The sequence below is a fragment of the Falco biarmicus genome, chromosome 3 (genome assembly GCF_023638135.1).
Source record: "Falco biarmicus isolate bFalBia1 chromosome 3, bFalBia1.pri, whole genome shotgun sequence".
Lineage (NCBI taxonomy): Eukaryota > Metazoa > Chordata > Aves > Falconiformes > Falconidae > Falco > Falco biarmicus.
Genome location: NC_079290.1, coordinates 109563740 through 109580647, shown reverse-complemented (window position 1 = coordinate 109580647; position 16908 = coordinate 109563740). Strand labels below are relative to the sequence as shown.

General features: G+C 63.8%; 3 protein-coding genes across 4 annotated transcripts; 2 read left to right on the top strand and 1 right to left on the bottom strand.

Moving 5' to 3' along the window:
• The first annotated feature begins 1392 nt into the window (after positions 1 to 1392).
• CELA3B (chymotrypsin like elastase 3B) lies at positions 1393 to 4234 on the top strand. The gene is made up of 8 exons (XM_056332538.1): positions 1393 to 1429; positions 1538 to 1614; positions 1688 to 1785; positions 2452 to 2586; positions 2670 to 2808; positions 3340 to 3486; positions 3571 to 3723; positions 4157 to 4234. Exons 1-8 carry the CDS (start codon positions 1396 to 1398, stop codon positions 4172 to 4174), a joined length of 801 nt encoding a protein of 266 aa, XP_056188513.1. The 5' UTR covers positions 1393 to 1395; the 3' UTR covers positions 4175 to 4234.
• A 1875-nt stretch (positions 4235 to 6109) lies between these two features.
• TMEM269 (transmembrane protein 269) lies at positions 6110 to 8973 on the top strand. Of its 2 annotated transcripts, none has more exons than XM_056332954.1 (6): positions 6110 to 6244; positions 7883 to 8030; positions 8119 to 8216; positions 8306 to 8449; positions 8529 to 8729; positions 8811 to 8973. In XM_056332954.1, exons 1-6 carry the CDS (start codon positions 6220 to 6222, stop codon positions 8942 to 8944), a joined length of 750 nt encoding a protein of 249 aa, XP_056188929.1. In that variant the 5' UTR covers positions 6110 to 6219; the 3' UTR covers positions 8945 to 8973. The 2 variants fall into 2 exon arrangements, with proteins under 2 accessions (XP_056188929.1, XP_056188928.1); XM_056332953.1 differs by having other exon boundaries at positions 6112 to 6244; positions 8526 to 8729.
• A 3392-nt stretch (positions 8974 to 12365) lies between these two features.
• On the bottom strand, positions 12366 to 16071 carry ERMAP (erythroblast membrane associated protein (Scianna blood group)). Its single transcript, XM_056332951.1, is given in 7 exon segments — positions 12366 to 12956; positions 12958 to 13121; positions 13319 to 13434; positions 13508 to 13764; positions 14376 to 14471; positions 14998 to 15414; positions 15976 to 16071. Coding segments are annotated over 6 exon segments (1428 nt in total). The 5' UTR covers positions 15406 to 15414; positions 15976 to 16071; the 3' UTR covers positions 12366 to 12569.
• Positions 16072 to 16908: the final 837 nt, after the last annotated feature.

The window sequence follows — 16908 nt, the reverse complement described above, 5'->3', positions numbered from 1 at the left end:
ACACTCTGCGAACTTTTACAGGGACACAAGTGGGCGTGGGGAGACCGTGGGACACCCTGTGAACTTTTATGGGGACACAGGGGGCTTGGGGACACCCCTGGGAACTTCTATGGGGACACGGGGGTCTTGGGGACACCATGGGACACCCTGTGAAATTTAGGGGGGAGGTGTGGGAGCATGGGGACACCCCTGGGAACTTTTATAGGGATGGGGGGAGAGGGGGGGGGCATGGGGACACCGTAGGACACCCTGGGAACTTTTATGGGGACACGGGGGGAGGGGGACAGAACTTCCATGGGACACGAGGGGATGGGGGGGGGGGGCACGGGGGTTACCTGGGGGGCACCTCTGTGAGTGTCCACAGGGACACGGGGGACATGGGGACACCCTGGGGACACCTGTAGATTTCCACGGGGACAAGCACAGGGACTATGGGGTCCAGGAGGGGGGTGTATGTGGGGGCCGGGGGGGTCACCAGGGGCATGGGCAGTATAGGGGGTGGGGGGGCACGGGGGTGGCTATAGGGGTTATGGGGGGCACAGGGGTGGCTATAGGGGCTGGGGGGCCACGGGGGTGGCTATAGGGGCTGAGGGGGCATGGGGGTGGCTATAGGGGCTGGGGGGGGGCACAGGGGTGGCTATAGGGGTTATGGGGGGCACAGGGGTGGCTATAGGGGCTGGGGGGGGCACAGGGGTGGCTATAGGGGTTATGGGGGGGCACAGGGGTGGCTATAGGGGCTGGGGGGCCACGGGGGGTGGCTATAGGGGCTGAGGGGGGCATGGGGGTGGCTATAGGGGCTGGGGGGGGCACAGGGGTGGCTATAGGGGTTATGGGGGGCACAGGGGTGGCTATAGGGGCTGGGGGGCCACGGGGGTAGCTATAGGGGTTATGGGGGGCACAGGGGTGGCTATAGGGGCTGGGGGGCCTCAGGGGTGGCTATAGGGGTTATGGGGGGCATGGGGGTGGCTATAGGGGCTGTGGAGGGCACAGGAGCGGTCATAGGGGCTGGAGGGGGGCACAGGGGCTATGGAGTCCAGGAGAGGGGATTTATGGGGCACTGAGCCCATGGGGGCTATAGGGGCCATATGGGGACAGGAGGGGCATGGGGCAGTAATGGGCAACACGGGGGGGCTCTCAAGGCTGTGGGGGTCCCCAGGGACAGGAGGGAGCTATGGGGTCTATAGGGTCTGCACCGGGTGCACCCGGCTGGTGCCAGGTGCCACATGCCCCCAAGGCCAAGGTTAATGGTTAACACCGCCGCACCCCCCCGGTGCACCCCCAGCCCCCAGGTGGGCGCCAGGTGCCCGTTCCAGGGGCGCCCTTGGGTGCCCCCGATAACGGGGGGATTTAAGGCCCGCGGCCGGCCCCGCATGCCCTGACCGAGCTGTGACCACAATGCTGAGCCTCCTCCTGCTGCTGGTGGCTGGCGGTAAGGTGCCCCCGAGCCCCCACCCGTGTCCCGACGGCCCCCACCCGTGTCCCCAAGCCTGGGTGGGGTGGTGGGTGCCCGGTCAGTGACAGGCGCCCTGTCCCGCAGGCAGCCACGCCGCCGTGCTGCCGGACTCACGGGTGGTGAACGGGGAGAATGCCGTGCCCTACGGCTGGCCCTGGCAGGTGAGCGGGCGGGGGGGATAGGGTGGGGGGGTGGCACCCATGGGTGCTGTGGCACCCACCGGTGTCCCTGCAGATCTCGCTGCAGTACGAGCGGGACGGCACCTTCCGCCACACCTGCGGGGGCACCCTCATCGCGCCCAACTGGGTGATGACGGCCGCGCACTGCATCTCGTGAGGGACCCCCGAGAGCCGCGGCGGGTGCTGGGGGGGCAGGGAGGGGGGCAGGAGGGGGGGCAGGGTGCTGCAAGGTGCAGGAGGGGTGCAGGGGGATGCAAGGTGCAAGGATGGGTGCTGGAGGGGTGCAGGGAGATGCAGGGAGATGCAGGGTGGTTCAGGGTGCAGGAGGGGTGCAGGGGGGTGCAGGAGAGGTGCAGGGGAGGTACAGGGGGTGCAGAGATGGGTGCAGGGGGTGCAGGGATGGGTGCAGGAGGGGGTGCAGGGGGGGTGCAGGGTGCAGGGATGGGTGCAGGGGGGGTACAGGGATGGGTGCAGGGGGGTGCAGAGTGCAGAATAGGGGTGTAGAGGGGTGCAGGGTACTTGGAGGTTATGTTGGGTGCAGGGATGGGCACAGGGGTGATACCCTGTGCAGGATGGGTGCAGGAGGGGGCGCAGGGTGCAGGAAGGGAGTGCTGAGTGTGAGATGGGTGCACTGAGGGGTGCGAGATGGGTGCGTGGAGGGATGCAGGATGCATGGCGTGCCGGGTGCAAGGTGGGTGGCATGGGTGGTGCAGGATGCACGGAAGGGTGCTGGGTGCATGGAGGGTGCATGGGGGTGCTGGGTGCAGGGAGGGGTGCAGGAGGGCTGCAGCAGCCCCTGATGTCCCTGTCCCCGGGCAGCTCCTCGCTCACCTACCAAGTGGTGCTGGGCGAGTACGACATGGGTGTCAACGAGGGCCCCGAGCAGCGCATCCCCGTGGCCCGCGCCAACATCTTTGTCCACCCCAAATGGCGAAGCTCCTGCGTGGCCTGCGGGTGAGCAGGGTGCTGGGGGGGTGGGGGGGTTGGGGACACGGTCCCCAGCAGGCCCCCGGTGACACGTGTCCCCTGCCTGGCAGCAATGACATCGCCTTGCTGAAGCTGCAGCACCCAGCGGTGCTCAACACCCAGGTGCAGACGGGGCAGCTGCCGCCCGCGGGCACCATCCTGCCCGACGGGTACCCCTGCTACCTGAGCGGCTGGGGGCGTCTGTCCAGTGCGTCCAGGGCATGCGGCGGGTGGGGCCAGGGCATGGTGGGGGGGATGGAGGGATGGGGGGAGGGATGGGGAGGTGGTTGGAGGGAGGGAGGGATGGGAGAGTTGGAGGAGGGAGGGAGGGAGGGAGGGATGGGGAGATAGTTGGAGGGATGTTTGGAGGGATGGAGGGGTGGATGGGGAGATGGTTGGAGAGGGGGAGGGATGGTGGGATGGATGGGGAGATGGTTGGAGGGATGGAAGAGGGGTGGAGGGAGGGATGGAGGGAGGGATGGGGAGATAGTTGGAGGGGATGGAGACCTGGATCGGGGATGGAGGGATGGAGAAGGGATGGAGGGAAGGATGGACGCATGAATGGATGGAGGGAAGGATGGAGGGCTGGGTGGGCAGATGGAGGGAAAGGCTGGAAGGATGCAGGGGTGAAGGGATGGAGGGAAGGATGGCTGGGTGGGCTGGCTGGGTGGGCTGGGTGCTCAGGGCCAGCAGGCCAGACACCGAGCGGCACCCCCCAACCTCCTGCCGCCCGGTTGGCAGCGGGGGGGGCCGCTGCCAGAGCAGCTGCAGCAGGCGCTGATGCCCGTGGTGGCCTTTGACCGCTGCACCCAGCCCGACTGGTGGGGCACCCTCGCCATCCGCCGCACCATGATCTGCGCCGGCGGCGCCGAGAAGGCCGGCTGCAACGTGAGTGTTGCACCAGACCGGGGCAGGGGGAGACGCTCTGAGCCCCCCACCCCTGGTGCTGACCTCCCCCCTCCTGTACCCCAGGGTGACTCAGGGGGTCCCCTGAACTGCCGGGCGGCTGACGGGACCTGGGAGGTGCACGGCATCGCCAGCTTTGTCTCAGGGTTGGGCTGCAACGCGCCCAAGAAGCCGACGGTCTTCACCCGCGTCTCTGCCTTCGAGGACTGGATCACCGAGGTGGGGACGGGGTGCTGGGTGCCAGGGTGCCAGGGTGCTGGGGTGCTTGGGTGCCAGTGTATCAGGGTGCTGGGTGCTGGAGTGCTGTGGCAGTAGGGTACCAGGGTGCCATGGTGATGGGGGTGCCAGGGTGCCATGGTGCCAGAGTACCAGGACTTTGGGGTGCCAGAGCTCTGGGGGTGCCAGAGTGCCAGGGTGCTGGAATGCCAGGGTGCCAGAGCGCCAGGGTGCTGGGGTGCCAGACTGCCAAAGTGCTGGAGTGCCGGTGTGCCAGGGTGCCGGGGGTGCCAGGCTGCTGGGGTGCCAGAGCGCCGGGGTGCTGGAGTGCCAGGGTGCTGGGGAGCCAGGGTGTCGGAGTGCCGGAGTGCCAGAGTGCCAGGGTGCTGGGGTGCCAGGGTGCCACGCTCCCCCCTGAGCAACTTCTCCTTTCCAGACCATGAGCCAGAACTGAGCGCAGCAGTGACGACCTCCTGGCACGGCACGGGCAAATAAACCCACAGCTGAAACACCACGCGTGTGCCTGTGCGGGGCGTGGGCACGCGGGGGGGGCCAGCAGGCAGGGGCGGCGGGGGGCTAGAAGATGGAACTGGTAGAGCAGGCACAGGGAGCACCCAGAGGTGCCCAAGTACCACAGGGATGGGGCACCCAGAGATGTGCCCAGACACCACGGGGATGGGTACCCAAAGGTGCCCAGATACCACGGGGATGGGCACCCAAAGACACCCAGCTGCCACAAGGGACGGGCACCCAAAGATGTGCCCAGAGACCACGGGGATGGGCACCCAAAGACACACAGGTGCCACAGGGACAGGCACCCCAAGGTGCCCTGAAGCCACATGGCTGGGCACTGTGCGGCACCGTGGTGCCAAAGGGGACAGGCGCCACCAGCAGCCTGGATGCCCTGGGGGGTGAGCCCGGAGGTGCCCTGAGGACACTGGGGACGGCCTCAGCCCTGTGCCCTGATGCCACGGTGCTGGGCAGCCGGTGCCACGCTGTGACCATGGGGACGAGCCCCCTTGGGTGCCCCGAGGCCCGGGGCTGGCCCCCTCCAGGCGCCCCAGGGTGGGATGGCTGTGGCTGTGGCTCTGTCCCTCCTGCCCTCCAGACCCGCCGTCGCTTCGCAACCGCTGCCACCGGCGCGTGACCAGCCAACAAAGAGCCCTTTCACCAGTGACCCCGCCGCGGCCAGCACCCCTGGGACCCCCAAGCAGGGCACCCCAGCTGCCCCAAGCGCACCGAGGCACTCTGCAGGGATGGGTGCTGCGAGCACCCCGCAATTCTCCCAGGGATCCGGGTGGAAAATTCCTGCGGCGGGACGCCGGGGCTGTATAAGTTTTATTGGCCCCTTGTCACCGTGTCCCAGGGGACCTTTGCTCTCCCCGCGTGCCCCGGCATCGCCGCGCTTGTCCACCAGCGCTGCCCCGGCACCCTGTGGCCCCGCTGCTATCGCGGGCCCTTTGCTCGAGGAGGGGGCTGAGGCCACCCCAACTCGTGACACCCCTTGCACAAGTGGGTGCCGCCCGCTGAAGGCCCTGGCGGGGACAGGGGTGACCTCGCTTGGCGGCACCTGGCTGAGCCGGTGGTTTCTTACTGCCAGGGGATGGCGGGGGGGCACCGGCCACGGCCCCCACCGGTGGCACGAACCGAACCGGCAGTGAAGTGGCGCGGGGGTCGTGCTGCCCAACAGGCACAAATGCCCTGCGGTGGCAGTGCGGGCACGGGGCCAGAGTGCGGCGGTGTCAGGGGGCTGGCACGGGTGCTGCAAAACCTGGTGTGGGTGCTGCGAGCCTGGTGTGGGTACTGCGAGCCTGGCGTGGGTGCTACAAGCCTGGCGTGGGTGCTGCAAGCCTGGCGTGGGTGCTGTGAGCCTGGTGTGGGTGCTGCGAGCCTGGTGTGGGTGCTGCGAGCCTGGCGTGGGTGCTGCAAAACCTGGTGTGGGTGCTACAAGCCTGGCATGGGTGCTGCAAGCCTGGCGTGGGTGCTGCAAGCCTGGCGTGGGTGCTGCAAAACCTGGCGTGGGTGCTAGAAGCCTGGCATGGTTGCTGCAAGCCTGGCATGGGTGGTGGAATCTTGGCACGGGCGCCACAAGCCTGGCGCGGGGCAGCGCAAACCTGTGAAGGGTGTCACAGGGCTGGCAGAGGTGCTGTGAGGGTGGCACGGGTGGTCCACACCTGGAACGGGTGGTGCAAGCCTGGCACGGGCACTGCGAGCCTGGCACGGGCGCTGCGAGCCTGGCGCAGGGCCTTGGAGGCTGGCATGGGTGCTGCGAGCCTGGCATGGCCCCCTGCCCCCCCCAGGACAGCTCCTCCCTCGCCGGTGGTGCCAGCCGCCTCCGAAAACCCCCGTGTCCTCTGGCCGGACCCACCCCCAGCGGGGTGACTCAGCCGGCGAAGCCTTTCCTTATATAACGCGGCGTTGCCGCCGCGCCGGGCGAGCGCCCGCTGAACCGCCCCTGCCTCAGTTTCCCCTTCCCAGGGGGCCGCCACCGCCGCCGCCATGTGGATGGTGTCACCGCCGGTCGGTAAGTGCCAGTTTGACGCCCTGATGCTGCTCGGCCCCTTCACAAGGCGTCTCCCCCTCCCCTCCCCAAAAAATCGCCGTTTGGGGGGATTTAGGGAGAAAATAAGGGTCATTGGCCAAGCGCCACTCACTCGGCCCTATGAATTGGGGCAGAAAAGCATAGAAACTATAAAGCAGCTGCAAAAAAATAGGTTAATTTTGCACCTCCTCCAGCTGAACCCCCTTTTCCCCCTTGGCCCTGGGGCGGGGAGACCCTTCTGGGGGGCACAAGCCCCCTGTAATGCACACGGGGTCATCTGGGAAAAGCCAAAACCATCTTTTTTTCCCCCCAAGAAATAATAAAAAGCACCGGCAATGACACAGGGCTGAGGAAGTCCCTCCCGCCCCAGCCCTTTGCTTTTGGGGCTAGGAATACAAAGAATGGGCACATTTGGCTGCCGTGGCAATGCCTGGGTATTGTGATGCTTGCTGGCACCCAGTTCCAGTGCAGTGACAGCACCAGTAACTCTCCCTGGGAGCCTGATCCTGCCTGGCACTGGGGAGGGTAGGTGTGGTGACAGCAAGCCCCAGAATCACCAGGTTTTGCCCCTTTTTGCCTTTGGAGACCCCAAAACCCACCAGATCAGCCCCAACCAAGGGGGAAAAAGGGGGGAACGGCACCAGGTGTGCGCTCGGACCCCCAAAACCCACTAGATCTGGTAAAATCCGAGGCGGCGGAGCCACTGTCCCAGCGGATCGGAGGGGATTTTTCCATCCCCAGCCGCCCCGAGCCGGGTGCGGTGTCCAAAGGTCACCAGCAGCAACCACATCCGTCCAGCTGCCGGCACACGGAACCACCGACCCCAACGGGATTCCCAAAACCAGGAATATATTTGAATTCTTTGCAACCGAGGGGGTTTTGTTGCCTTTCTTTTTTTTTTTTTTTTTTTTTTTTTTTTTTTTTTTTTTTTGAAACACCTTGGCAGCCCATTTTTGGCACCGTCTCAGTGCTGGGATGGTGAATTGGCCTGGGCCTAGCCCGGAGCGGGTTCAGGGTGGGATGGCGAGGGGAAGGGGTGGCTTTTGTTTTGCTCTGACGTGCTGTTTTCTTTCAGATGAAGGATCTCACCAGCTTGCCTGGCTTTGGGACCACGGCAAAGGCAGGGTGCAAAGCCCACTAGTAGGACATGACCCTTAAACTCTTTCTCTAAAGCTTAGCCCTATAGGTATATAAGATCAATAGAGCTTAAAAGCGGGGTTGGCTTTTAGTCTGAGATGGGGTGTGGATTATTATTTTTTTTGTTTGTTTTCTTTTCTTTTTGTGGTTCTTTGAGTGGTTTATCTGGTTTTACTTTCACCTCCGGCGGGTAGTTAAGAGGCAGGGCTTGCAAAAAAAAAAAATATTCAAAAAACATCCTGCTGCTTGCTAAAAGGCTTCTGGGGGCTTCGGTTTGAGGAGGGGAACAGCCAGCAACGCTCCCATAGTCGGCAGCAACTCCCAAAACCTCCTCCAGCTCCTTCCCAGTGCTGGAGGGGGGGGCTGCGGGGCTTTGCTCCCCCCTCCCCAGCACCGACCTGCTACCTGGGGTGGGGTTGAAGTTTCCCGGCTGGAAAGCGGCCGTGGGTTCCGCCCTTCACCGGCCCCCCCGGCGGGTTGCAGGTATTTTGCAGTCCACCAAGAAGCTGTTCCTGAGCGAGCGAGCGGGCTGGGGTCAGACGCTGGAGTTCATCCGGAAAAACGCCGCTAACGGGCTCTCCGTGGCCAATCTGGTGGCGGGGCTCTCCTCTGTCCTCTGCAGCCTCAATAGGTGGGGAAAAAGGGGAAAGGAGGGGAACAGAGTAAAGCCGTCAAGGGCGGGGGGGTCACCCCGGTTTTGCCCTCTCCATCCTCCCCAGGCAATACCACCACTCCTGCTGGCTGCTGCTGGTGGGGTTTCTGCTGGACCTGGCTGACGGAGCCGTTGCCCGACAGCTCGATGCCTGCTCGGCGCTGGGTGAGTCTGCCCCACCACCCCAGGAGCCCCCCCACCGGGTTCTCCCTCCCTCCCCACCCATCTGGCAGCTGCCCGTTCGCTGCCCGCAGGTGCCAAACTGGATGATTTTGCCGACTTCACCACCTTCGGGCTGGCCACAGCTCTGCTGCTGCAGCCTCAGGGTGTCCTGGACGGGCTGCTGGCCATCGCCTACGTGCTGGCTGTATTTGCTCGCCTGTGCTTCTTCTCCAGTGGTAAGCCAAGGATTTTGGGGAGTTCTGGGGGTTTGGGGAGTGATTTCCCCCCCTCAGATGAACATCTGGTACCCAGCAGGGATCCCCTTCACCTACCGGGGGCTGCCCTGTCCCTACGCCTCCTCGCTGCTGGCGGGCACCTTCCTGCTGACGGGGGGTAACATCACCCTGCTGCGTGTCACCGCCATCGTCATGATCCTCTTCATGGTCGATCGGGGCTTCTACCCCCACGACAAGGTCCTGGAGTCCCAGCTCTGGAAGAAATTGGTTTACGCTGGAGGTAAGGATGGGGACAAAATCAAAACCAAGGTGGCGGCACAGGAGGAAGGAGCAGATCCCAAAGGCTTTCCCCAATCTGCAGGGGTGGCGGCTGTCCTCTTCTCACCGGTGGCGGTGGCTTCCATCTATTGCCTCGCCTGGTCGACGTCCTACATCATCTTCCCCTTTGCCATCTGGAGCTGCAAAGCGTCAGCTCTGCCTTCGCCTAACGCCTAGTAAAGCCGCCTTCTTTCTCCTCCTCCTCACTCCTGGGTGCCTCCTCCTCCACTGGGATCTCCCTTCGCTCTCCTCACCGAATCCAAACCGCGACAGGGGCCTGTTTATAAAAGGGAAAAATTTGAAGGGGTAGGAAAGGCTCTGCTTTGGGGGAACCCCAAAATACCCTCCCTGCACCCCATCCCTTGTCGGGGCATGAGTGAACCCCCATTCCCCACTACAATAGCCCCGCTCCAGAGACCCCCAAACCCTTCCCAGCGCAGAACATGAAACTTAGGGATTGCTCCCACTGTACGTTGTTAATTTATTACCAGGGGGAGGTTTACACCCCGAAAAAGGAGGAAGGCCCCCTCCCTGGGGGGAGGAAGCCACCAATCAAATCTGCAGAGGGTTTTTTGAGACCTGATTCACCGGCAGAGTTTTGGTATTTATTATTTTACCCATCGCTGTAGGGAACTGATCTCTCAGATGTGTTTTATTCGCGGCCCCCCCCCTCCCCGCCCTTGGTGTGCGCTCGCTGGGGTGCGGGAGGGAGGTGGAAGGGGAAAGTGGGATTTGAAGGCGGCAATCCAAACTCTCTGGAAAGCCAGAGGATGCCGGACGGCGGCGGCTGGAAAGCGGAGGGCGTGTGGGTGGAGGAAGGAAGCGAAGGTCAAACCTTGCACGGAGCGGCAGAGAGAAACATTCAGGGTCCCTGGGGAAGCTCTTGCGGCACAAGCAGCTGCGAGAACTGGACGTAGCCCCCACCAGAACCCCTCCAGTGGCCCTGGGGAGCAGCCGAATCCAGGCACCGGGAGGGCAGGACCCTTCCCCTTGGCAGGGAACCGGCGGACCAAGGTCTCGCTCGGTGTGAGGGGGGCTGGAGGCTGGCGGCTGGTGGCCACAGCTGCTCTGGCGCCCAGCCACGATCTGGCCTCCCCCACGCCATTCCCACCCGGCACTGGGCCGGGCTGGAGCCACCGGTGCCGCTGAGGGACCAGGAGCCAGAGAAACGTGGAACCACCACAAATTTTATTAAAAAAAAACCAAACAGTTATTTGATAATAAATAACAAAGGGGTTAGAAAAGGGGACGAGCGGCAGCTGCAGGGGGGTGGGGGGGTTGGTGGGGGGCTGCACATGGCGCCTCACTCGCCGGAGGCCTGCATCTGCTTGCAGAAGGAGTCAAACTGCTGCTGCTCCAGCTCTGTCATCACTCGGTTGAGGGCGTAGATCTGCGGGAGGGGGGACAAAGAGGTGATGGGGGGGGTCAGCCCCAGTGTTGCCATTGTGTGTGTGTCCCCCCGGGGGTCACTCACCTCAGCCCTCTGCCTCTGCTTCAGCTCCTGCTGGGCCGATTTCTGCTTGGCCTTCTCCAGGCGAGCCGCCGGCTCCCGGGGCTTTGGCCGCTCCTTCCGCCCCCCCCCACTCGGCTCCATGGCTGGGGCGAGGGGAGGGTCACCCCAGGCCCCCCACTCCTCCTTCTGCCAACCCCACCGGCCCCAGCCCCACTGACAGCCCCCCCCTCCACGTCCACAGCCCCACTGGGTCTGCAGCTCCACCCCTGCCCCCCGCATCCCATAACACCCCCCCCAGGCAACGTAGGGGCCCCCGACCCACACCCTGAGCCCCACAGGCTCCTCACTGTAACACCCCCCACATCCCTCGGCTGCTCCCTCTCCCCACACTCCACCCCCCAGCCCCACAACCCCTTATAGATCCCATAGTCTTCCCAGCCCCACAGCCCCCGTGCCCCACATGCATCTCTCCATCCCCTACCCCCCATGTCCCACAGTCCCCCTCAGCCCCACATAAACCGCAGCCTCCCCTCAGCCCCACGGCCCCCCCTCAGCCCCCTCTCAGCCCCACATAAACCGCAGCCTCCCCATGGCCCCCCCCAATCCCCACCCCCCAGTCCCCCAGTGCCCGGTACCAGCGGGCCCGTGCCCGGGGCAAGATGGCGGCGGAGCCCCGCCCCTCGGCTACCCGCGCCGCGCCGCCTGCGCAGAGCCCCGCCCCGCGCGCACGCGCAGGCAGCCCCGCCCCTGCCCAAGCGGCGCCAGCCCGAGCGCGGGGAGGGGCAGCAGCGCCGCCTGGAGGGCGGGCGGGCGGGCGGGGAACGGTGGGTTGAAAGCGGTGTCCCCGTCCCCCCAGTACCATCCCAGTGTCCCCGGCTTCCCCCAGCCTCCCCACTGCCCCCATACAGCCCGCCCTCTACACATCACACCCCCTATATAGCCCTACCTCTGCATAGCCCAGCTCCTACACAGCCTCCTCTGCGCATCACACCCTCTGCACAGCCCAACCCTATATATCACACCCCCTGTATAGCCCACCCCTATACAGCCCCCTCCACGTATTACACACTCTGTATAGCCCTACCCCTATATAGCCCAGCCCCTACACAGCCCCTCTCCATGTATTGTATAGCCCTACTCCTATACAGCCCAGCCTCTATACAAACCCCCTCCATGCATCACAGCCCCTCTATAGCCCACCCGTATACAGCCCAATACACACGCAACACCCTGCAGCGCAGCCCCACTCTCCACGCTGTGCCCCCCCTATATACATATACTTTCCCCAGCCCAGCCCCACAGGCGCCATCCCCTATAGAGGAACTGCCCCCACACATAGGCACCATCCCCTATACAGAGCCCTCCCGCTTCCCCAGCATCCCCAGGGCCACGACAGCACGGCATGGTACATCATGCACAGCACAGTATGTATGGCACGGCATAGCACACCGTGACATGGTGCCATGTGTACAGCACAGTGTGGCGCAGCACGGCACAGTGCTGTATGGCATGGCATGGCACACCCTGGCACAGTGCTGGATGTATGGCATGGCACGGTGCACCGTATGTGCAGTGTGGCATGGCACACCACTATATGGTGTGGTTCACCATGGCACAGTGCTGTACGGCATGGCACAGCACACCATGCTGTATGTACAGCACAGCATAGCGCACCACGGCATGGTGCCATTTGGCATGTCACGGTGCACCACGGCACAGCACTATACGTACAGCACAGCGTGGTGCACCACGGCATGGTGCTGTATGGCATGGCACAGCTCACTGTGGCACAGCGCCATATAGACAGCACGGTGCCATATGGCACGGCACACCATGGCACAGTGCTGTACATATAGCACCGTGTGGCACACTGCAGCATGGTGCCATATGGCACAGCACACCATGGCACCGTGCCATACGTATGGCACCACGTGGCTCACCGCAGCATGGTGCCATATGGCACAGCACACCATGGCACAGTGCCAGACATACGGCACCGCGTGGTGCACCACAGCATGGTGCCATATGGCATGGCATGGTGCGCTATGGCACAGTGGCACACCACGGTGCACCGTGGCACATCCTGGCGTCACCATCCCATCCGGCGCAACCCCTGCCCAGGGGTTCTCCACCACCCGGCCCCCATCTCTCCAAATCCTTTTATTGCCACTGCCCGGCCCCCCTGCGCCAGGACCCTCCTGGAAGCGCAGGACAGAGGGGGGTGAAAAGGCCGGATCCTGCCCAGTACGGGGGCAGCTCCTGGGGCAGGATCAGCCCAGCTCCACCAAACAGTGGGAAAACACCTGGTGGGGGGATCCACACCAAACCCCAGGGGCCAAATCCACCCCGTTAGATGCGAACGGTGTTGATCCGGAGGGGCTGGACGTTCTTCCCGTTGGCGTGACTCTGCCCGGGGCTGAAATAAGAGCAGAGCTTGCCGGGAAACCTCTCCCGGAAGGTGTAGAGCCAGGACATGTCGTCGGCATTGTAGAAGATGAGAAGCCCCTTGTCATAGTCCAGGAAGACCCCCACCTTCTCCAACTTGCTCTTGACATTGAGCCGGGTCCAGGGCTCGGTGCAGGCGCTGTACTGGTTACCGTCGTGCATGACAATGCAATAAAAACCTCGGCTGGGTTGAATTTGGATGCTGCCCTTGCGGGTGACGGCTTCGTGTGCCAAACCAATCATCCACTGGGTCTTCTCAGAGACCACCACCTCCCAGTAGTGGACCCCCGCCACCGAAGGCCTCCGAACCCAAGACTGAGACCTCCACATCAAAGCGTTTGGGGGAGTCCTGCAGCGGTTGGGGGTGCAGGTTGCCGTACGCCACAATGGTGCAGTCATCGGAGAGGATCAGGCGGTGGTGAGCTGTGCCCGGGTCCAGCGTCAGGGCTGCTGGCACTGGGTGGGGACACACAACACGGGGAGAAGCGTCAACGCAGCCCCCAGACCCAGCACAGGTGGCTTTGTCTCACCGTTCTGCAAACCACCATGGTGAGGTCAGTGGTGTGTCCCCATCCCTCACCGGTGTGTCCCCATACCTGCCCCTCACCAGGAACCCCCCGCCCCCGCAGCCAGCCCATCCCCATGCCCCTCACCAGGATGGATATCCTGGAAGAGGGATTTCCAGATGGTGTACTGCAGCGGCCCCATGTATTTGGAGGTGGGAAAGTCCTCGTAGGTCAGGTTGGTCTCATGGATCTTCCCCTTCAGCCTGCGAAGGAGAGATGATGGAGAAGAGGGCGGGATGACGCTGGGGACCCCAGTGTCACCCTGGTGTCACCCACCTCTCAGAAAGGGATGCGACGCCAGCTAAAAAGACGTGTTTGTCGGCTTCGGCCAAGCGCTCCTGGAGGATCTGGCTGCCCTCCTGCACCTTGCGCAGCTGCTGGCTGTAGCGCTGGATCTTCTGCTCGATGTCGGTCAGCGTCCGCGCCGTGTCCGCCTCCAGCTCCTCCAGCATCGCCTTCTGCCGCTCCCGCAGCAGCCGGTGCAGCCGCTCGAAAGCCTCCCCGATAGTCACCCGCAGGCTCTTGGCTGAGGACTTGGGGTGCAGGTGGGTGTCAGGACTCCCCAAACCTACCCTGACCCCTTCATGAATCCGTAATTCCCCAAAACAAACCCCTACAGCCCCATTAACTCGAACAATGTGGGATGCTCCAAGCATCCAAGGATGGATATGTGACCCCGCATCCCTATAGCAAACCTAAAAAAAAGAAATAAAACCCATCACTGGCAGGGATGAAGATAAAATTGAACTTTGCTGGAAGCTGAACCCCTGGGCAAGGAGGAGGAGATAAATACAAAACATGAATTAATTAAAAGGATAAAGAAAAGCAGCCCTGCAGGAAATAAAAAGAGGGATGAGCAGCCTGATGGGTGGCTTTGTCAACCTGCTGGCGGGTTTCGTGGTACTGCAGAAGGAAAACATGGGGCAGATCCATGAAACTGTGGGGTCTGGAGTCTTTGGAGGACCCAAAAATCAGGTTGGCCAGGCTTGGGGTTGGGGTGCTGTCGGAGGAGGGATGGGGTTGACCCAATCCCGGCTGCACTCCTGCACCCACCTGCCAAAGGGTGCACAGGGAAGGGCTGGGGGGAAGTGAGGAGGTCCGGGTTCCAGCTACCTGGGGGTCACAGCCACGTCCCCGCTCGTACCTTGGTCTCAGCCAGCTGCCGTTTGAGCAGGTGCAGGGCTTCAGTGTGGCCACGCTCGCTCTCCTGCAGCCCCTGGAGCTGCTCCTTCAGCTCCCGCTGCAAGATGGGGAGGAAAAAAAAACCCATAAAATGAGGGATTTTGGGGAAAAAAACGGATCCCAGCAGCCAGCTTTCCAGCCAAAACCTGGCTTGTGGGGTTACAGGGGTTGTGTGAAAGGGGGGTGCAGAGGGCGGCAGGGGCACCCTTGGTCCCTGCGGCACAGAGGGTTCTGTCCAGGGCACAGCTGGGGGATAGGTAATGGCTCGGAGGGGTCTTACTTGAGGCACAGCCCAGCAGATCCATGGGGGTGCATGGCTGGCTGGTTTGGGGAGCCCCAAGGACCTCCAGTGTTGATGGAAAAGGGGGCACCCCATGGAGGCAGCTGCAGAAGTGCATGTGGATTGATGGATGGACAGACGGACAGGGCTGATCCCAATGGGGACAAAAGGGGTGCAGGTACAGATGGATGGGAGCCAACACCAAGGCAAGAGGGGACAGACAGACAAAGGAGCTCAGAGGAGCAGCTCAGGGCAGGGGATCCTGGAGGGATGGTGCTCCGTGGCCAGGGAGGGATGGACCCACCTGCAGCTCCTCAAAAGCATCATCCACGTTGGTGACCTGGTGCTGCTCGTGCACGGCGGGCTCGTCGCAGAAGAAGCAGACAACAGCGCGGTCAGTGAGGCAGAAGAGCTTGACCTTCTCATGGTCCTTGCAGGGGAAGGGGCTGCGCTGGGCACCCAGGATGGCATCCAAGGGGAAAGCGCTGTAACGCTCCACAATGTTGGCCAGCTTGAGGCTGGGGGCCAGGGTGGGTTCAGCAAAGGTTCGGCGGCACTCGGGGCAGTCGCGGGTGCCCTGGGGTTCCTGGCGCACCCAGTGCTCGGTGATGCACCGGCGGCAGAAGTAGTGCTCGCAGCCAAAGCTCACCGGGTCCTGGTAGATGCTCAGGCAGATGGAGCAGAGCAGCTCGTCCTTCAGGCTGCAAGCCATGGCTCAGGGCTGGGGGAGAGGCTGGGGAGGGGGGCCAGACGGTAAAGGGGGGTCCTGGGGGCAGATGCGAGATTGGGAGGGGGAAAACGTGGGGGTCTGGATGTGAGGCTGCTGGGGAGGGGGCTGGGGAATTGGGGGGAATTGAGGGGTCAGGCTGCAATGGGGTGCTGGGGGGCTTGCAGTGCAGGATCAGGATGTAATGGGGGAGAATTGGGGGTGAAGGTGATACGGAGGAGCCTGGGGGGTACAATGGGGTTGTAATGGGGGAGTAACTGCGGGTGAAGATGATATATATGGGGGAGCCCGGGGGTGAGGCTGCAGTGGGGGGCCGGGGGCGAGGCCGGACTACAGAGGCCCAGGGGCGAGGCTGGATTTCAGGGGCAGGGGGTGAGGCTGGATCGGGGGGGCCGGAGCTGAGGCTGCCGGCCGGCTGCAACCGGGGAGCCCAGGTTCGAGCCCGCCCCCCGCTCCGCGCCCTGCAAAGGGACCGGGTTCGAGCCCGGCCCCCGCCAAGCCCCGGAGAGAGGCCGCCCCCCGCCTCCCGCAGCCGCCGCTGCTCGCCGCCCTCACCCAGCCGCAGGCGGGGCCTTTGCCGGTGCCCGGGGGGAGCGATCCCGCCGCCGCCTCACAGCGCGCCCCGCCGCGACGGGCGGGGGGTGGGCGAGGAGGAGGGGGCGGGGCCGCGCGGCACTTCCTGCCCAGCCCGCCCCGCCCCCGCCAGCCACCGTGGTGCCGCCCCCGCCCCATTGTCCCCCCGCGCGGCGCGACCCACCGGCGCGCACCACCGCCCGCCCGCGGGGGGGGCGCTTAAAGGGGCCGCGGCGGCCTTTTGCGCGGGGGGAGGGGGGCGGCGCTTAAAGGGGCCGCGGCGCCGGGGCGGCCCCCGGAGCTCCGCCGCGGGCCCCAGCCCTGCCCGCAACCACCTTCCCCACTGTCCCATCCCTCTGTATGCCCCCATACCACCCCCCCGGCAGAGCAGTGGGGGGGGGCTGTGGGGACAGGGGACACCACAGGTGACACTGCCACAGGTACTGCTGAGAAAACACAAGTTTTCCCCAAATTTTACGAATCTGGCCAAAAATCACGTTGAAAGTTTTGAGTGACTGGTCTGGCTGTCCTTCCCGTTCACCGTGATGCTTGGCCACGGTGGGACCTGTGGGACCTATGGGGACCTGTGGAGATCTGTGGAGATCTATGGGGATCTATGGGACCTATGGGGACCTGTGAGACTTATGGGGATCTATGGGACCTATGGGGACCTGTGAGACTTATGGGGATCTATGGGACCTATGGGGACCTGTGAAACTTATGGGGATCTATAGGACCTGTGGGACTTACGGGGATCTATGGGACCTGTGGGGACCTGTGAGACTTAAGGGGAATCTATGGGACCTGGGGGACTTATGGGGATCTATGGTACATATGGGGATCTGTGAGGCTTAGGAGGATCTATGGGACCTATTGGGACCTGTGGGACCTATGGGAACCAGTGGGCTTTGCCAG